This window comes from Bos indicus, chromosome 5, assembly GCF_029378745.1.
Source record: "Bos indicus isolate NIAB-ARS_2022 breed Sahiwal x Tharparkar chromosome 5, NIAB-ARS_B.indTharparkar_mat_pri_1.0, whole genome shotgun sequence".
Taxonomy (NCBI): domain Eukaryota; kingdom Metazoa; phylum Chordata; class Mammalia; order Artiodactyla; family Bovidae; genus Bos; species Bos indicus.
In genome coordinates this window covers 103,223,591-103,245,337 of record NC_091764.1, presented here as the reverse complement: position 1 = coordinate 103,245,337, position 21,747 = coordinate 103,223,591, and the positions used below count along the sequence as shown (strand labels likewise).

General features: G+C 40.3%; 2 protein-coding genes across 5 annotated transcripts in view; one reads left to right on the top strand and one right to left on the bottom strand.

Annotated features, from left to right (window-relative positions):
* LOC109558889 (antigen WC1.1-like) overlaps positions 1–20,842 on the bottom strand; it is a 61,362-nt gene extending 40,520 nt beyond the window's left edge. For 3 of the 4 annotated variants that reach the window (XM_070788637.1, XM_070788638.1, XM_070788640.1), the window contains exons 1-2: positions 20,720–20,842; positions 12,933–13,262 (exon numbers count right to left, since the gene is read on the bottom strand). In XM_070788637.1, coding sequence (XP_070644738.1) covers positions 12,933–13,262; positions 20,720–20,792 — 403 coding nt within the window. In that variant the 5' untranslated portion in view covers positions 20,793–20,842. Of the gene's footprint in view, positions 1–1,966; positions 4,570–12,932; positions 13,263–20,719 lie in introns of those variants that run through there. The other variant, XM_070788641.1, reaches the window with a different exon arrangement.
* Positions 1–21,747, top strand: part of LOC139182962 (antigen WC1.1-like) — a gene marked incomplete in the record, with an annotated part of 771,738 nt that overhangs the window by 157,915 nt on the left and 592,076 nt on the right.

The window sequence follows — 21,747 nt, the reverse complement described above, 5'->3', positions numbered from 1 at the left end:
GACAACAGGACTGTCAATTGTGGACATGAGTATGAGTGCAGATTCTAGTGCACCCTGCAACCTAGGCTCAGTCTCACTCTACTACACTAGGGAAGCAATCCTGCCCACCTCAACACTCAGAGGAAGCGACACCCATCCATGTACCTGCCAACAGGGCCACTGACCAGAGACACAACAGCAGCCCCAGAAGCAGCTACATAACCTGACTCCAGCTTTGCTGGACCACAAGACCAAGGGCAGTCCTATCAGTTCAAGGACAAGGCAGTAGATCTTTATTAGTTGAAATCAGATTTCAACAAATCTTTATTTGTTGAAATTCTGGAAGAAGTGTCTGCTCCTTCAAATGCACACTCACCAATGCAGGACTACACAGATCATGAAGAATCTGCAAAATAAGATGCCTCTTAAGGAAACCAATAAAACTCCAGCAACTACTCTGAAGAAATGAAGATTTATGAACTGCTTGAGAAAAAATTCAAAATAATTGGTTCAAACTCAATGGCTACAATAGAACAGAAACAGACAACTGAACACCATCTGGAAAAGTATGTGAACAAATGGCAAAGTTTAATTAAAAAATAGAAAACACAGTGCTCACTTCAGCAGCACATATACTAAAAAACAGAAACCACAAGAAGAAACCAGACAGAATTGCTGAAACTCAAGAATACAATAACTGAACTGAAAAATTCAAAAGAGTGCTTCAGGCAAACTATTGTCCAAAACAAAGAATCAGCAAACTTAAGGACAGGTTATTTCAAATTATCTTGTTAAAAGAACAAATCAAGTACTGATGGGAGACTTGGACCGTAAAGAAGGCTGAACACCAAAGAATTGATGCTTTTGAATTGTGGTTCTGGAGAAGATTCTTGCAAGTCCCTTGGACGTTAAAGAGATCAAACCAGTCAGTCCTAAAGGAAATCATCCCTGAATATTCATTGAAAGGACTGATGCAGAAGTCGAAGCTCCACATCAGTTTGGCCACCTGATGTGAAGAGCCAACTCACTAGAAAAGACCTTGATGCTAGGAAATATTAAGGCAAAGGAGATGGGGGTGGCAGAGGATGAGATAGTTAAATAGCATCACTGGCTTGGACATGAATCTGAGCAAACTCAGGGAGATAGTGAAGGACAGGGGAGCCTGGTGTGCTGCAGTCCATGGTGTCACAAAGAGTCAGACATGACTTAGTGACTGAACAGCAACAAGATGGAAAAAAGTGAAAATTATTCATACACAATACATGGGAAACTGTACAGCAAAATTATTCATGCATTATGAGAGCCCCAATAGGAAAAAAGAAAGAGGCAGATAGCTTATATAAAGAACCAATGACTGAAAATTTCCCAAGTTTAGGGAGAGAAAAAAGGACAACTTGATTTATGAAGCCCAAAAGTTCATAGGTAGGTAGAACCTGAAGAATTCCACACCAAGACTCGCTATAGTTAAATTATCAAAATTCAAACACAAAGATAATTTTGAAAGCATTAAAAGAAAAGTGACTTGTTACATATAAGGCAGTTCCTGTCATAAAGCAGATTTCTCAGCAGAAACCTTGCTGACCAGAGAGAGTAGGGTAATGTATACAAAGGACTTAGAGAGAAAAATTGCCAATCATCAACTCTTTATCTAGCAAACTTTCCGTTAAAAATGAAGGGAGATTTTTTTTTTTAATTTTAAAAAAGCAAAAACTGAGGGGTTTCATCACCACTAATCTTGTCTTGCCTCTCATTAGTAAGGATAAATATGAAGAGAAGTACAGAATACTAATATACTGTAATCTCAGCACATAATTTTAACCATGTTTTATAAATCAAAATTCAAACACAGCAAGAATAACTATAACCACAGAAATTTGCTGGTGGAAAAAGAATATGTGAAGAAATAAAATCTGACGTCAATGATATAAAGTGTTGGGGGGATAGTAAAATATAGAGTTTCCGTGTGCTATTAAATTTAAGTTGTTACCTTAATTGTACTTGACTTCAGTTATAGACTGTTACATCTATCAATTGCTTGATGCAAGTTCCCAGGTAACCACAACTAAAAGTATAGTGGATAACAAGATAAGGAGAAAAGAGTCAGAGCATGGCACTATTAAAAATCACTTCACAAAGAAAGCAATGGAAGGGAAGAACAAGAGAACTACAAAACAGACATAAAACAATGAAGAAAGTAGTAACAATAAGTCCTGACCTTTCAATAATGCTTTTAAATGTAAATGTATTAAACCTTCCAATTGAGAAATGTTGAATGGCCTGAGTAGATTAAAAAACAAGACCCAACTACATACTTTAGATTTCATGACACATATAGGATGAAAGTGAAAAGGTAGAGACAGAGATTCCATGCAAATAATAATCAAAAGAAAGCAAAGTCAGGCAAAAGAGAAGTTAAGCCAAAACCATTATAGGAGACATAATAATTAAATAGTTCAACAAGAATCAATAACCCATGTTATTATATATATATTCAATATATGCCCCCAACATCAAAAAATGTAAATAAACAAAGCCAACATTGACAGATCTTAAGGAGAAATAGAAGCAATACAAAAATATCCCACTGTTTATAATGGATGGATTGTTCAGACAGAAAATCAATAAGAAAACAACAGAACTGAGCAACACTATAGGCGAAATGCCATTACCAGACACATAGTGCCCATTCACCCAATACACTGACCCATAGAGCACATTTTAACCCAATGTATAGAAAAATACACATTCTTCTCAGTGACACATGAACTATTCTCCAGGACAAGCTAGATCACAAACAAGTCTCAGAAAATTTAAGAATATCAAAATAATTCAAGTGTCTTTACTGACCACAATGGAAGCTAGAAGTCAAGAATGAAAAGAAAACAGGAAAAATTCATAAATACATGAAAACTAAATGACACACTCATATTTTGAGGCTTTTCTCTATTTATATAAAGAATGCTATTGAGATTTGATAGGGATTGCACCAAGTCTATAGATTACTTTGAGCAGTATAGACATTTTAGCAATATTAATTCTTTCAATCTATTAACACAGAATGATTTTCCAATTATTTGTATCTTTTTAATTTTCCTTCATGATGGTTTAATGTATTAAACATTTTTATAATGTTAAAAGAAACTGACTTTTTTTTTTTTTAAAGTAGAAGATGAAAGTAGAGAGCAAGTAAGCCATTATTTGGAGATCTCCCAGTTGGAGAAAACTAAGATCATGGCATCCAGTCCCACCACTTCATGGCAAATAGATGGGAAAACAATGGAAACAGTGACAGACTTTATTTTGGGGGACTCCAAAATCACTGCAGATGATGACTGCAGCCATGAAACTAAAAGATGTTTTCTCCTTGGAAGAAAAGCTATGACCAATCTAGACAGCATATTAGAAAGCAGAGACATTACTTTGCTGACAAAAGCAATGACAACCCACTCCAGTACTCTTGCCTGGAAAATCCCATGGAGGGAGGAGCCTGGTAGGCTGCAGTCCATGAAGTCGCTAAGAGTCGGACACGACTGAGCGACTTCGCTTTCACTTTTCACTTTCATGCATTGGAGAAGGAAATGGCAACCCACTCCAGTGTTCTTGTCTGGAGAATCCCAGGGACGGGGGAGCCTGGCAGGCTGCTGTCTATGGGGTCGCACAGAGTCGGACACGACTGAAGCGACTTATCAGTAGCAGCATGGTTTATCCAATAGTCATGTATGGATGTGAGAGTTGGACTAGAAAGAAAGCTGAGCATTGACGAATTGATGCTTTTGAACTGTGGTGTTGGAGAAGACTTTTGAGAGTCCCTTGGACTGCAAGAAGATCCAACCAGTCCATCCTAAAGGAAATCAGTCCTGAATATTCATTGGAAGGATTGATACTGAAGCTGAAACTCCAATACTTTGGCCACATGATGTGAAGAACTGACTCTTTGGAAAAGACCCTGATGTTGGGAAAGATTGAAGGTGGGAGGAGAAGGGGATGACAGAGGATGAGATGATTGGATGGCATCACTAACTCAATGGCCATGAGTAAATTCTGGGAGTTGGTGATGGACAGGAAAGCCTGGCATGCTGCAGTCCATGGGGTCGCAAAGAGTCAGATGTGACTGAGCAACTGAACTGAAGTTGCATAAGCCTTAATACTCATAAGACACATAAATATTTGGGGAAAATATTAGTTGAATCAGTTTTTAGCATATTTCATCACCCTCTGCTCATCCTATCTATCACCTAACCCTGGATTTTTGTCATTTCTCCCTTTTCACACAAGTAAACATGATCTTAAATATACAAATGTTTATTGATTTAAAGATGGGTTTGTTGAAAAGGTAAGCAACTGCTATAGAAGTGAAGGGTAGGTATATAGATGGGGTTTGTGGCAAGTAAGGTGAGATCATAAAAAGTTTTGAGGCTAAGGAGGGAAACCAAAATGACAATGTATCTTTAGTCATCCAAGGAGCATATTTTGTAAAGAATAAAAGGGAATCAATTACCTAATTTTTTAAATTCCCTTGTTTCTGAGTATATTCTGATTATTTATTGCTAGAGTTCTTTCTGGTAAAAGACTACCTAGTAATGCCTGAATCCAGTCAAAAAACTAGACTTCCAAAGAAGAAAAATATAATCCATAAAAAAAAAAAATTTAAATGAGCAATCATTAAAAGCAAATTCAGAAATTACAGAGATGATTTAATTGGCTGATAAGGTCTTTAAACCTCTAATATAAATATACCTACTGAGGCATAAAAACAAAGTAGAGAAAAAATAAGCAAATGGAGCTTCTAAAACTAAAATACAATATCTGGAATGAAAATTTGTCTGGATTAACTTAACAAGACACAAGACATTGCAGAATAAAAGAATTTGAAATTCAACACATAGCAATTGACTATCCAAATTGAAGTAGAGAGAGAAAAATATGAGTAGAAATTATTATCATTAAGGATAATATCAAACCATGTAAAATATGTTATTTGGAGATTCAGAATAAGGGATAAGTAGAAAAAAATTTTTTAATGATAGATGGAATTTTTCCAAATTTAATGAAGCTATAAACCCACTGATCCAAGAGGCTAAACAAACCTCAAACAAGATAAAGTAAATAAAACCACCCATGGCACTTGATAATATATTGCTGAAGTCCATTCATAAACAAAAATAACTCAAGAGCAGCCAGGAAATTTTGACACACTATATATAGGGGAACAATGTTAAGTATTACTGACTTCTTGTTTGAAGTAATGCAAACCAGATAATTCAGACACTTTTGAAAATAACTCAAACCTGAAAGAAAATTAAAGTGTTTTCAGATGAATAACAGATGATAGAATGTGAGGCTATCAGACATACACTACACAAAAATGTTATCTAAAGGTCTAAAAGTTAAAGGAAAGTGATAATAAATGAAAGCTTGAATCTACCCAAAGCAATAAAAACTGCGTTAAATGATAATTCTGCAAGTAAATATTTTAAAAACTTCTTCTCATTTTTAAAATACTACAATATTTAAGACAAAAATAACAATTGTGTATTACAAAATTATGATATATTTATAAGTAGAATATATGACAACAGTAACATAAATAACAAGAACAGGGAAATAGAAGTATACTATAATAAGGTCTTACATTATATATTAAGTGACATGCTATATAAAGAAAAGTGTGATTAAAGAGTAATATTTTCAACATTATGATAAGCTCTGCAAAAAGAGATACAGCCAATAAACCAACAGAGTACATAAAATAGAGTATTAAAATGCTCAATTAAAGATTAAAATAAGAACAAAAAAGCATAAAACAAACAGCAAGCTAGTAAACTTAAACACAAGTATATAAATAATTATGTTAAATTTAAATAATTTAAACACTCCAACTAAAAGCAAGATGATAAGACTACATAAAGTAAGACAAAATCATACACTGTATAAACACAGAAACATAGGGTCACAAAGATATACCATGGAAACACTGATCAGAGAAAGCTGTGTTATATATATTAACATTATATGAAGTAAGCCTATAGGATAAAGAATATATTCAGAGAGAAAAGAACATTTCATGATGATAAAATACAAAAGAAATTATGTAGTTTCAAAATCAGCATGAAGCAACTGAAATGGTGTTTAGAGGAAAACTTATAGCCTTTATGCTTCCTTGAGGCTTACATTAGAAAAGAAAAGAAAACTGAGAGCAAATGATCTAAGATTCCACCTCAAGAATCTACAAAAATACAGCAAATCAAAACCAAACGAGAACAAAAACTAATAGAAATCAATGAAATAGGAAACATACACAATAAAGAAAATCAACAAAGTCAACTGGTAATCTTTTTGAAAGGCTAATAAAACTGATAATCCTCTAGCAAAAAAGTCAATCAAGAAAAACTAAGAGAACACAAATTTAAAAACACCAAGAATGAAAGGGGGGTTATCACTTTAGATCCTACCAATATGTAAAAGATACACTGTTGTTCAGTCACTAAATCGTATCCAACTCTGCGACCCTATAGACTGCAGCACCCAAAGTTTTCCTGTCTTTCACTGTCTTCTGGAGTTTGCTCAAATTTATATCCATGGAGTCAGTGATGCCATCCAACCATCTTGTCCTCTGTTGCCCACCTTCTCCTCCTGCTCTCATCTCAATCTTTCCCAGGATCAGGGTCTATTCCAATGAGTTGGCTCTTCACATCAGGTGGTCAAACTATTGGAACTTCACCTTCAGCATCAGTCCTTTCAATGAATCTTCAAGGTTGATTTCCTTTAGGATTGACTGGTTTGATCTCCTTGTTGTCCAAGGGATTCTCAAAAGTCTTCTCCAGCACCACAGTTCAAAGACATCAATTCTTTGGTGCTCAGTCTTCTTTATGGTCCAACTCTCACATCCATACCAGACTACTGGAAAAAACATAGCTTTGACCTTTGTCAGCAAAGTGATGTTTCTGCTTTTTAATATGTTGTCTAGGTTTATCACAGCTTTTCTTCCAAGGAGCAAGCATCTTTTAATTTCATCGTTGAAGTCACCATCTGCAGTGCTTTTGGAGCCCAAGAAAATAAAATGTGCCACTGTTTACATTCCCCCCCCCCCATATATTTGCTTCCCAAATGATGCTAGTGGTAAAGAACCTTCCTACCAATGGAGGTAGACATAAGAGACGTGGGTTTAATTCCCTTCCATCCTGGGAAGATTCCCTGGAGGAGGAAATGGAAACCCACCTCAGTATTCTTGCCTGGAAAATCCCATGAACAGAGGAGCCTGGCAGGCTACAGTCCATAGAGTTGCACAGAGTTGGACATAACTGAAGCAACTTAGCACTGCACATTTGCCATGAAGTGATGGGACTGGATGCCATGATCTTAGTTTTTTAACAATATTGGGCAAGTTCAGGGTGGTGTGACCATAGACTGATCTTAGTTTTTGAATGTTGAGTGTTAAGTCAGCTTTCTCACTCTCCTTTCACCTTCATCAAGAGGTTCTTTAGTTCCTCTTCACTTTCTGCCACTAGAGTGATAACATCTGCATATCTGAGGTTGTTGATATTTCCCCTGAATATCTTGATTCCAGCTTGTGCATCATCCAGTCCAGCATCTAGCATGATGTACTCTGCATATAAATTAAATAAGCAGGGTAACAACATACAGCCTTGTCATACTTCTTTTCCTACATTGAACCAGTCCATTGTTCCATGCTTGGTTCTAACTGTTGCTTCTTGACAGGTAAGGTAGTCTGGTATTCCCACCTTTTTAAAAATTTCCTACAGTTTGTTGTGATGCACACAGTCAAGAGATTTAGCATAATCAATGAAGCAGAAGTAGATTTTTTTCTGGAATTCTCTTGCTTTTTCTATGATCCAGCAGATGCTGGCACTATGATCTCTGGTTCCTCTTCCTTTTCTAAATCCAGCGTGTACATTTGGAAGTTCTCAGTTCACGTACACTTAAAGCCTAGCTTGAAGATTTTGAGCATTACCTTGCTAGCATATGAAACGAGTGCAGTTGTGTGGAACTTTAAACTTTCTTTAGCATTGTCCATCTTTGGGATTAAAATGAAAACAACCTGACCTTTTCCAGTCCTGTGGAATCCATTGCTGAGTTTTCCAAATTTGCTGGCATATTGAGTGCAGCACTCTAACAGCGTCATCTTTTAGGATTTGAACTAGCTCAGCTGGAATTCCATCACTTTCACTAGCTTTTTTCATCTTAATGCTTCCTAAGGCCCACTTGACTTCAGACTCCAGGATATCTGGCTCTAGGTGAGTGACCACATCATCATCGTTATCTGGGTCAATAACTCCTTTCTTGTGTAGTTCTTCTTTGTATTCCTGCTGCCTCTTTTTTATCCTTTTACTTCTGTTAGGTCCTTGCATGTCTTCCCTTGAAAATACAACTACCAATATTTGAAAGCACACAAAAAATGGAAAATCTGAAAAAAATCTGAAGTTTCTAAAAAAATTCCCATTAAGACAATTGCAGTCCTCCAATGTCAGATCTTCCAGAGAGCTCAGAAACTATTTCTACTCTGGATTTATCCTAAACACAGTACCTCACCTTCAACAATCTGATCAGATCAGATCAGATCAGTCACTCAGTCTGTCTGACTCTTTGCAACCCCATGAATCGCAGCACGCCAAGGCCTGCCTGTCGATCACCAACTCCCAGAGTTCACTAAGACCCACGTCCATCGAGGCAGTGGTGCCATCCAGCCATCTCATCCTCTGTCATCCCCTTATCCTCCTGACCCAATCCCTCCCAGCATCAGAGTCTTTTCCAATAAGTCAACTCTTCGCATGAGGTGGCCAAAGTACTGGAGTTTCAGCTTTAGCATCATTCCTTCAAAAGAAATCTCAGGGCTGATCTCCTTCAGAATGGACTGGTTGGATCTCCTTGCAGTCCAAGGGACTCTCAAGAGTCTTCTCCAACACTCCAACAGTTCAAAAGCATCAATTCTTTGGTGCTCAGCCTTCTTCACAGTCCAACTCTCACATCCATACATGACCACAGGAAAAACTATAGCCTTGACTAGACGGACCTTTGTTGGCAAAGTAATGTCTCTGCTTTTCAATATGCTATCTAGGTTGGTCATAACTTTCCTTCCAAGGAGTAAGTGTCTTTTAATTTCATGGCTGCAGTCACCATCTGTAGTGATTCTGGAGCCAAGAAAATAAAGTCTGACACTGTTTCCACTGTTTCCCCATCTATTTCCCATGAAGTGGTGGGACCGGATGCCATGATCTTCGTTTTCTGAATGTTGAGCTTTAAGCTAACTTTTTCACTCTCCACTTTCATTTTCATCAACAGGCTTTTGAGTTCCTCTTCACTTTCTGCCATAAGGGTGGTGTCATCTGCATATCTGAGGTTATTGATATTTCTCACAGCAATCTTGATTCCAGCTTGTGTTTCTTCCAGTCCAGCATTTCTCATGATGTACTCTGTATATAAGTTAAATAAACAGGGTGACAATATACAGCCTTGACTGACTCCTGTTCCTATTTGGAACCAGTCTGTTGTTCCATGTCCAGTTCTAACTGTTGCTTCCTGACCTGCATACAAATTTCTCAAGAGGCAGATCAGGTGTTCTGGTATTCCCATCTCTTTCAGAATTTTCCACAGTTTATTGTGATCCACACAGTCAAAGGCTTTGGCATAGTCAATACAGCAGAAATAGATATTTTTCTGGAACTCTATTGTTTTTTCTATGATCCAGCGGATGTTGGCAATTTGATCTCTGGTTCCTCTGCCTTTTCTAAAACCAGCTTGAACATCAGGAAGTTCATGGTTCACATATTGCTGAAGCCTGGCTTGGAGAATTTTGAGCATTACTTTACTAGCATGTGAGATGAGTGCAATTGTGCGGTAGTTTGAGCATTCTTTGGCATTGCCTTTGTTTGGGATTGGAATGAAAACTGACCTTTTCCAGTCCTGTGGCCACTGCTGAGTTTTCCAAATTTGCTGGCTTAATGAGTGCAGCACTTTCACAGCATCATTTTTCAGGATTTAGAATAGCTCAACTGGAATTCCATCACCTCCACTAGCTTTGTTCGTAGTGGTGCTTTCTAAGGCCCACTTGACTTCACATTTCAGGATGTCTGGCTCTAGGTCAGTGATCACACCATCGTGATTATCTGGGTCGTGAAGATCTTTTTTGTACAGTTCTTCTGTGTATTCTTGCCATCTCTTCTTAATATCTTCTGCTTCTGTTAGGTCCATACCATTTCTGTCCTTTATCGAGCTCATCTTTGCATGAAATGCTCCTTTGGTATCTCTGATTTTCTTGAAGAGATCCCTAGTCTTTCCCATTCTGTTGGTTTCCTCTATTTCTTTGCATTGATCGCTGAAGAAGGCTTTCTTATCTCTTCTTGCTATTCTTTGGAACTCTGCATTCAGATGTTTATATCTTTCCTTTTCTCCTTTGCTTTTGGCTTCTCTTCTTTTCACAGCTATTTGTAAGGCCTCCCCAGACAGCCATTTTGCTTTTTTGCATTTCTTTTCCATGGGAATGGTCTTGATCCCTGTCTCCTGTACAATGTCATCAACCTCATTCCATAGTTCATCAGGCACTCTATCTATCAGATCTAGACCCTTAAGTCTATTTCTCACTTCCACTGTATAATCATAAGGGATTTGATTTAGGTAATACCTGAATGGTCTAGTGGTTTTCCCCACTTTCTTCAATGTAAGTCTGAATTTGGCAATAAGGAGCCCATGATCTGAGCCACAGTCAGCTCCTGGTCTTGTTTTTGCTGACTGTATAGAGCTTCTCCATCTCTGGCTGCAAAGAATATAATCAATCTGATTTCAGTGTTGACCATCTGGTGATGTCCATGTGTAGAGTCTTCTCTTGTGTTGTTGAAAGAGGGTGTTTGTTATGACCAGCGCATTTTCTTGGCAAAACTCTATTAGTCTTTGCCCTGCTTCATTCTGTATTCCAAGGCCAAATTTGCCTGTTACTCCAGGTGTTTCTTGACTTCCTACTTTTGCATTCCAGTCCCCTATAATGAAAAGGACATCTTTTTTGGGTGTTAGTTCTAAAAGGTCAAGAGGGTGAAATTCTCTTTCACACCACTTTCCTAAAATTAAAAAGAAACTCCAAGACTTCAGTTTCAATTAGAGAATTGGAACAGACATGCTATTCTCTTTTTACTTCTCCTGTGTCACCACTTTGACCTGCTGTCACTAAAACATGTTTCTGAAAATATACAAGCGATAGACCAGAGGGAAGAAACTGACAAAGAGATTAGCACAAAAAAACTGGAACAGTTCATATACATGTGAAAGTCTAAATTAGAGCAGCCTTAGGGAGTAAAAACCATAATCAAGGTTAAAATGTCATAGCACCCTGTTAATTCTTAAGTATATCCTAACTGAAATTAATATTGAAACATTGATTTTCTTAAAACAGTAACATTAGGAGCTCCAACATCACATAAGCTTACAGCACCACACACTGTATTTTTACTCAGATGCTGATTTATCAAAATAAGGTGGAAACCCATGTAGTGTTTCCACAAGTTTATCTGCAGTTGAAACCAAGATTAGGGCATGGTAACAATAGAAATATTACTTGAAATGCCAGAAAACAGATTTTCTTAAAACAAAAAATTCCTATCTGAAACTCAAATGCCCCTTGAAACTAATTATTTTTAATAATAATAATAACAGAAGAAAACATTTGCAGATGTATACTTACCTCCCAAAGTTCTAAGTTGTATACATTAAATATATACAGCATTTGGTATGTCAGTCATACCTCAATAAAGTAGCTTAAAATGAAAGTAATTCTTTTCTTAGGGGTCTCACTAGTATCATCAAAGATCTGCTGAGGGTGAGATTGGAAAAGCCACTTTTCCGGTGATCTTCCCCAAAAGAGCTGATTAGCCATGAGCTGCTAGAAATGTACTGCAAATATTCTCAGGTCTCCCCCTGTCTCACCCACCAGATGGCTGACCATTTTGAAAGACTCAACTACCTACATTAGGAATTCACTGTGATATCTTACTTTTCCTCTAGTCCACCTGGTCTGATGGGATTAATGTGTAAAGCATCTAGATCTTCCACCATTGTAATAACCACTGGAAACTGACCACCTACTCATACCCTAGTCTCACTGCTGTCTTTACTGTCTCCACCTTGGCACAATCCAATGTGCTTAGCACTGAGCACTTCTCATGAGTCACTTCAGGTCCTATTAGCCTCACTGCTACTGTGCTGTTAATTTCTAAGCCTCATATTTTGCTTCTCCTTCAACAACCCCACAGACAGAATGTGAGCTCCCCACCAGAGGTGGCCGGGTGATGAGACTAGCTCCTGCCACAAATCCTCCTTCTTGCCCTGACTGTGACCTAGGACCTTCAAATGCACGAGTGAAATCCCCTCATGCCTTTTCCTTGTGTTGCACCCTGACTCCCAGTGTTGTCACTTCTCCATGTGTCTTCACTCTCTCTTTTGGCTTCTCATGCTTTGTTGAGTCAACCTCCTTGCAGCCTTTGTGATATGATCCCTTCATACCTCTGGTGACTCTGTTTCTTTAAGACCAGAGAGTGTAATAAACTATGCTTGCCCTCTCTTATGCCCTCTCTTGTGGCCAAACCTGACTGGCCATCTCAATAGAATAAAAAATAATCATGATGAAACTAATCTGTCACATCATTGTATGAAAGTATAACCCAGCAGTTGTACCTGTTTGTAACATTTGACCTCACTTCCCCACCTCTTATGACACATCACAGAGATCTGAAGGGTCCAGCTGTCCACAAGTCTGAAGTTTTTACTGTCCAGGGCCAAGCAAACCCTTAACCTGCCTTGAGAACCTAATGCTCTAAGAATCAAGTGTGACCAGAGTCTTCCCCCAAGGGTGCTCTAAAGCATGTGATCTGGTTTCCCCATGGTCATTCTGTGAATAAGACAGACGTGTTTCCTGCTGGGAATCCCCTCCCAGACCAGACAGGCCTTACCTGAGCAGACTGCTCCAATATCCTGGTCATGAGAGAAGGTGTCATTATAGTTTTTAAAATCAATATGAACACACTTATAGATACTCAAAGTTGATTCAGCCTCTATACTCTCACAAGAACCATATAACAACCAAATGGGGCCAAGTCTTGGTCCAAAATAAGACCCTCTGGGAGCATCAATGGCAACTCCACATTCCAGTCGTCTGCACACGTCTTCTGCACCACCTATGAGCCAGTTCTCAGAATACACTGTGCCCCATTCTCCTTTGTACTTAGCTTCCACTCTCCCCTCACAGCGGTGGGCTCCATCCTTCAGCCTCAGCTCCAGAACTGCAAGAGAGACACAGACACAGGACACAGGAGAGATTTTAAGAGAGAGTGCAGTGGTGTGCTGGTAAGTATTAAAAAAAATCTTCTCTCTGAGGGGAAAAAAAAATCCCTGCATTTGTTGGCTTTTATGGTCTAAACATTCCCACTGTGGCCAGCTCAAAGCTCCCAGTGTGCCATCACTGAACGTGGAGCAGGAAGGGAGGCACCAGGTGTTTCTCACAAGCCTGTGGAACCAGCTCCAGGGACACCACCGAGGACAGGCCTCCAGAGACTCTGGATGCTGCCCTCCCTGTAGATGTGCCCAAGGCTAATAGGGCCCAGTTTCCCCATCTCAGTTACAGCTCATGGCCCAGGACCCAGGGAGGAATCCTCCCTCTCCTTCCCTGTCCATAGGGAGCATCTCATCCAGCTCAGGAACAGAGGGCTGGGGTAACAGGCTCCACAGTGTCCCAGTTATTCCTGTCACCTGTGTTCATGCCCTTGTGTAATCCCCACACTCCAATGTATCTAGTAACATGCATGTAACAAATAGTATTTGGCAAAAGTGATGAGATGTCACTTAAGAGATTAGGTTTCAAGATGACTCTGGTTTCCCTTTGGTGACCTATCTTACTCTCTCTCTCTTGCTCTAATGAAGCCAGCTGCCACACTGTGAGCTGTGTATGGAGAGACCCTCACTACAAGCAACCAAGGGAGGCCTCTTGGCAACAGCCAGCAAGAGACTGAGGCTCTCAGTTAAACAGTCTCCTAGAGTCTGAATGCTGCCAACAACCAGGTGGGTTTGAGTGGTACCCACCCCTCGTTGAACCTTCAGATGACTGAACCAGTGAAACAACACAAGTCAGAGGACCCTGGTAATCCTTGCCGATTCCTAGCCCATGGAAATTATGAGGTGCTAGATGTTTGTTGCTTTAAGCTGTTGCTTTGTTTTGTTTGTTTATTTTTGGCTGTGCTGGGTTTTTGTTGCCACTCACAGACTTTCTCTAGTTACAGAGAGTGGAGGCTACTCTTCATTGTGGCGTATGAGCCTCTCATGCCAGTGGCTTCTCTTGTTGCTGAGCACGGGCTCTAATCATGAGGGCCAAGCTTTGCAGTAATTTGTAGCACAGCAACACATAACTAATGTAGGAAGGCATTATGCTAAGTGAAAGAAGTAAGACAGAGAAAAGCAAATACTGTTTGGTCCCATTTACATGTGAACTCTTAAAAACAAAAAACAAATTCATAGATAAGGAGAGTAAATTGGTGGTTGCCTGGGTAGGGATGGGAGTGGGAGGAAAGGATGATGGTGGTACAAACTTCCACTTAGAATATAGATAAGCCCTGGGGATGGAATGTACATGTGACTGTAGTTGACAATTGTTATTTAGTCACCAAGTCATGTCCTACTCTCTGCAAGCCCATGAACTTCAGCACATCAGGCTTCCTTGTCCTTCACTATTTTCTGGAGTTTGCTCAAACTCGTGTCCATTGAGTTGGTGATGCCATCCAACTATCTCATCCTCTGTCACTCCTTTCTTCTCCTGCTCTCAGTCTTTCCCAACATCAGGGTCTTTTCCAGTGAATTGGCTCTTCATATCAGGTGGCCAAAGTATTGGAGCTTCAGCATCGGTCTTCCAATGAATATTCAGGTTGATATCCTTTAGGATTGACAGATTTGATCTCCTCATTGCCCAAGGGACTCTCAAGAGTATTCTCCAGCACCACAGTTTGAAAGCATCACTTCTTTGGCGCTCAACCTTCTTTATGGTCCAGCTCTCACAACCATACATGACTACTGGAAAAGCCATAGATTTGATTATAGGGACCTTTCTTGGTAAAGTGATCTCTCTGTTTTTTAATATGCTGCCTAGATTTGCCATAGCTTTTCTTCCAAGGAGAAAACATCTTTTGATTTCACAGCTTCAGTCACCAACTATGGTGATTTTGGAGCCTGAGAAGATAAAATATGTCACTCTTTCCACTTTTTCCCCATCTTTTTGCCAAGAAATGATGGAATCAGTTGTCATGATCTTAGTTGACAATACTGGATTGTATATTTGATCATTACTAATAAAGTCAATCTTAAAAGTTCTCATAACATACACACAGTAATTATGTGCTGTGATAAATGTGTTAACTAACTTAATTATGTTAATAGTTTCAAAATATATATGTATTTCTTTTTTAATACTTTAATTTTTGGAGTATAGTTGATTTACAATGTTGTGTTAGTTTCAGGTGTACAGTAAGGTGACTCAGTTATATATTTTAATACATACACTCACTCTTTTTTAGATTCTTTTCTCTCATAGCTTATCACAGAATACTGGTTAGACTTCCCTGTGCGATACAGTAGGTCCATGTCGATTATCTATCATATATATATAGTAAGGTGTGTGTGTGTTAATTTCAAATTCCTGATTTATCCCTCTCCCTAACTCCCAACATTTCCCCTTGTGTAACCATAAGTTGTTTTGGATATCTGTAAATCTGCTTCTGCTTTGTAAATAAGTTCATTTGTATCCTTTTAAAATTAATTTTTATTGGAGTATAGTTGCTTTACAATGTTGTATCCTCTGTACAGCACAGTGAATCAGTTATTTGTTGTTGTTCAGTTGCTAAGTCATGTCTAACTCTTTGTCAATTCATGGACTGACGCACTCCAGGCTCACCTGTCCTCCACTATCTCCTGAAGTTTGCTCAAATTCATGATGATTTCTAACCATCATGCTATCTAACCATCTCCTCCTCTGCCACCCGCTTCTCTTCTTGCCTTCAGTGTTTCCCAGCATCATTTCCAATGAGTCTGCTCTTGGTTGAGTCCCTTTTCTCCACACCATTCCCAGTATTTATGCTTATACAGTTTTTGATGGCCAATTCTGACTGGTGTGAGGTGATGCCTCTTTGTACTTTTGATTTGCATTTCTCTGATGATTAGTGATGCTCAGCATCTTTTCATGTGTTTTTTGGACACCTGTATGTCTTCACTGGAGAATATATACATATGTATTTCAAGTCATCATACTGTACACCTTTCACTTATATCTTATTATATGGTGATTACCTTCCAATAAAGCTGGAAACAATAGATAAAAACAACTATATAGAGAGACAAAAACTTTTGCAAATGCAAGGGAAAGAATGACAGGAATAATAGTAATGGGAGCTTGAAATATATTTCTCAGCTTTTAATACTTGAAATGGTCATCTGAACTAAATTCAATGGGGAAAAAGTGGAAGTAGTGACAGATTTTATTTTCTTGGGCTCCAAAATCCCTGTGGACAATGACTGCAACCAGGAAATGAAAAGACACTTGCTCCTTGGAAGAAAATCCATAACAAACCTAGTCCGCATATTAAAAAGCAGAGACATCACTTTGCCAACAAAAGTCCGTATAGTCAAAGCTATGTTTTTCCTGTGGTCATGTATGGATGTGAAAGTTGAACCATAAAGAAAGCTGCATGCATGCGTGCTAAGTCGTTTCAGTAGTGTCCAACTCTTTGTGGCCCTATGGACCACAGCCTGCCAGGTTTCTCTATCCATGGGATTCCCCAGGCAAGAATACTGGAGTGGATTGTCATTTCCTTCTCCAGGGGATCTTCCCAACCCAGGGACTGAAACTGCATCTCTTATGTCTCCTGCATTGGCAGGCGGGTCCTTTACCACAGCACCACCCGGGAAGCAGCACTGAAGAATTGATGCTTTTGAACTGTGGTGTTGGAGAAGACTCTTGAGAGTGCCTTGGACTGTCAGGAAATCCCACCAGTCAATCCTAAAGGAAATCAACCCTGAATATTCATTGGAAGGACTGATACTGAAGTTGAAGCTCCAATACTTTGGCCACTTGATGCGAAAAGATAACTCATTGGGAAAAAAAAAAAAAAAAACCCGCTGGTGTCCCCACTGATGGCACTTATCAGAGTTTATTATAATTTCTAGTTTTATTGTCCAGCTTCACTAGACTATCAGTTAATATGGGCCAGGGAGCTTTATTCACCATCATTAGGGCCTCAGCATCTGGTGAATTGCAAAGGGTATGGATTGAACGCCCCACAAACCCACCTTTAAATTAATAAACATTTGTGGAATGAAAGTCTAAATAAATTCTGAAAAGAAGGTATGGAAATGATATAATTTAGCACATTTATGGCATTCAAATCAGTAAGAAAAGAAAAAGAAATAATTCAGGAATGACATTGGAAAAAATAAAATTAGGTAGAATGTCATATCATACATAAAATAACTTACACAATTATTTAGTATTTACACATTTAAATATATTCATAAAATTATTACAGATAAAAATAATTTATTTAAATTTGAAGTGGGGAAGAACATGCTTGACAAGGCTCTGAAAGTGGAAACAAAAACGGGAAATTTTAACAGGCAATTAATATTATTAGAAACTTCCGTGAGGGACTTCCCTGGTGGTCCAACAATTAGGGCTCTGCACTTCCAATGCAGGTACCACAGGCTTGATTCCTGGTCTGGTTTGGTACAGCCAAAAAAATCAAACAATAAACTGAAGGAAGCATATTCGGTCTATAAATAATGTAATTCAATAGGACAGGGACTTGCACCCAAACTGCCTGGTTTCAAGTCTTACCTCTGTGTCTTACAACTGACTCATCTTGGGCAAGTGACTTTGCTTTGCCTCAGTGATCTGTTCGGTGGATAAAATATATATTCTGCTTGTTGGACTGTTGTGTGCTCAAATGAGTTCATATAAGTAAGTGCACTGTAGGTTGTTGCAGTAGATGATAGTAGTAGTATAAAGAGCTTCAATACAAATCATGACAAAAATGATAGCCATCACAAGGTAAAAAGGACAAATGTAATGAGCAAAGTAATTGACAAACGAAGGATTAAATTAGCTAATATATGCCAGTATTTGCCTACCAAACTGGCTAAGGTTTTAGAACCTCGTAAGAAGACAAAGTTGGTGAAGCTATGTGGAAACTAACATTCTCATTCACCATTTGTAGAACTAAAGTTCAGTGCAGCTATTTCTGGCAAGCATTAATCTCTATGTACCAAAAACCCTAAAGGTATAGGGTACAAAGCCTTAAAGCCTTAGAGGTACTCAATCTATAAAGCAGCAACTTCACTTTTTTTTTTTTTGACATTTAAATATTTGTTTATTTATCTATTTATTTGACTGCCTAGGTCTTAGTTGCCATATGCAAGATCTTTAGCTACAGCATGCGAACTCTCAGTTGCCACATGTGGAATCTAGTTCCCTGACCAGGGATCGAATCTAGGACCCTGCACTAGGAGCAGGGAGTCTTAGTTACTGGACCACCAGGGAATTCCTGGAAACCTCACCTTTAGAATATGATTAAGAGAAGCAGTCATGGATGGTCCTACATTTAAACACAGGGAAGTTCAGAGTAACATTTTCATAATATCAAAAAATGTTGAAAACAACTAAATGCTCAATACAGATGGTCAGGTGAGCATATTGCATTTCTGCATATAGTGAAATAGCTGGAGGCAGTTAAAAAATTCAGTACTATCCCTGTGATAGCCTGTATTTTTTAATTCTACAATAAAATGCTTTAGTGTGTAAAAGAATAGTTAATGATATAGAAAAATGCCCAAAATATATTCTGGATTGTAAAAACAGGATACAAAACAATATATGCCAGATTATCTAATCCTGAGGATCTACGCTAATGGCATCAACTGCATTTGAGAGAGAGTTTTATGCCAATGCCTATCATGAATTTCAAGGTGGAGATTCCTGTAACATGTGAGAAATCATCAGGTGTTCAGAAAGGCCAAGACTATTATTCTACAAGGAGCAAGTCTACTGTAACATGAAGAAGAAGAATAAAATGTTATAGGATAACTCTGAATGGTGTTGTTTCAAAGAAAATGAAAATAGTGCTTGCTTTGGTGAAATATTCTTGCTTCTTAAAAAACAACTGATGAAATTTCCTACAGTTTTTCTTGTAAGAGGAGGGGGCCATGCATCAAAACACCCATCATCTCCCCCTTCTGCGACCAAAACCCACCTCTGACCTCCAAAGCCCTCAGAAGGAGACATTTCACCAGCACCTGCCCAGCACTCAAGGAGCAGAGATGAGGAGGGAGGGGACTTCCCGAGGAGAGCTGTGGACGCAAGGCTGAGGTCTAGGGGATGACAGTGAGCTCTGAGACGAGATGGGGCTGCACAGAGTCTCAGCCAGATCAGCACCCACATCTGAGAAAGCTGCCTTCTCCAGGCTGGAGACCAGATTCTCCGCAGCCCCAGCCCTGATGCCCGCCGTCCTCTCACTCAGGGGAAACCAGCTCCAGAGAGGAACAGGAGAGGGCGCGAGGCAGAAAGTGCTCCCTACAGAGTCACAGCAGATCCTGGGAGGGGAAAGGACCATCCCAGGGCCCCAGCACATCAGGAAATGTCACAGGAACCAGGGCAGAGACTAGGGAACTTATACACCTGCGGCTGCACATCAACTGATCTCTACAGACAAGAGGTCCCCTCTCCTGGCTGTGGGCTTCTGCTCTGTAATGGACACCTGGTGGGGACAGGTGAGGTAAGCAGGCAGAGCGTCTCACAGAGCCCAGTGCTGGGCAGACACAGCAACATGCAGAGGGGAGCCTGGAGGATGGGGAGAGAGGAGCCAGAGAGAGGCAGGCAGGTGCACCATTATCTCTGATCTGGTTACATGCAGTGGCCAAGACACCCAGCCCTGTGGGACCCTGTTTGCTTCACAGACCAATGGACTCAGTCCCTGCTCATCAGCTCTGTTCCTCTCACAGAGACAGGATCCACACACTCCTCACACACACACATATACACAAACTCCTCATACACTCCCACTCCACACACACACACACACACACACACACACACAAACTCCTCACTCACTCCTCACACACACACTCTCTCACACACACTCCACACACACACACCCTCACACACTCCTCACACACCCTCACACATGCCTCACAATCACACACACACACACACACTCCACACACACACAATCTTACACACTCCTCACTCACCCGCTCACACACACACACACACACACACACTCCTCACCCTCACACAAACACACACAAACACAAACACAGAGCCTACAGGAACATACACACAGGAAACATGGGGACCCAGTGGCAGTGCTCACACACCAAGCATGTGGAGCATGTGGGAACAGCCCAGAGTCCCAGCTGAGGTCAGTAGCTGGAGCTTCCACACACTGGGAGTCACTGGGCCCTAGAAGCTCCCTGAGGGAGTAGAGGGGACTCAGGCTGACCCAGCTCAGTCCAGAGCAAACCTCACTGCTCTGTAAAATCTGCCACAACTAGCAGTGGACCCCCACAGGAGACGGACAAATATTCACAGTCAGCGTGGCTCCTTTTTGGTCAAAAACACTGAGGTTCAGCTCCACAGCTACAGACACCTTTCCCTTCACCAAGGCATGCACTGCTTGGTGTGGACCCAGGGCAGAGGGGCAGCTCTTACCTTGACCACCCACCATGGTGCCGAGGAGGAGGACACAGAGTCCCCGCAGGGAGAGGTGTCTGCTCAGAGCCATCCTGACCCCACGTCCTCAAGGTCACAGTCCCAGCAGCAGGATCAGCCTGTGAGGAGGCGTTAGGGTGCCGACCGGGGTCTATATAGACCACCCCTTACACCCTCCCTCCTGGGAGCCAATAGCGACACCTCTCACCATTTCAGGCAGTATCGGAGGCTGCATCTGCCACTTTCTGCAGCTCAGACACCAATGAGCTTCTGAATCTTCAACATCTCCTTATATGAGCAACACGGTCCTTTGACCTCCTGCTTCCGTGGTCCTGAGAGCCAGGCCCCCTGACCAGGGCTAGAGTAGAAAAGTCACATCAAAAACTATGAGTACCATTCTTTCCTCTGATTACCTTGGCCAATCCCCAAGAACTGTAAAATCTTGCAGGGTCAGGTTGTGGAATTCACTGGACCACGTAGAATAACTTTGATGGTATCAAGCATTGATCTTCCCCAGCACTGAGCTCAGGATCAAGCAGAGTACTACAAGAAAGCTTCAAGCACAAGAACATTTCTCGGGCCAGCAGAAAATGAGGACAAGGATTTCAGGAATTCACAGGTGACCGTGGAGAAGGTGGGGAGGGAACCATTAAGTTGAGTGGATGAGATTGCAGGTCTTCTCCTCGCAGAATGATCTGGAGACTGGGTCCCAGACAAGGCGCATGTATGCTCAGTTGTGTCCTACTTTTTGTGACCCCTGGATTGTAATCTGCCAGGCTCCTCTGTCCACAGGATTTCCTAGGCAAGAATACTGGAATGGGTTGCCATTTCCTTCTTGAGGGGATCGTCTCAACCCAGGCATTGAACCCACGTCTCCTGTGTCTCCTGCATTGGCAGGCAGGTTCTTTATTGCTGAGCCACCTGGGAAGCCTTATAAGGGATTTTCAGACATGCTAAGTCCCTTTACCTTTATTTCATTAATTTTATGTGAAATATCCCTCTCAGCTAGTCAACAAATGATGCTTCAA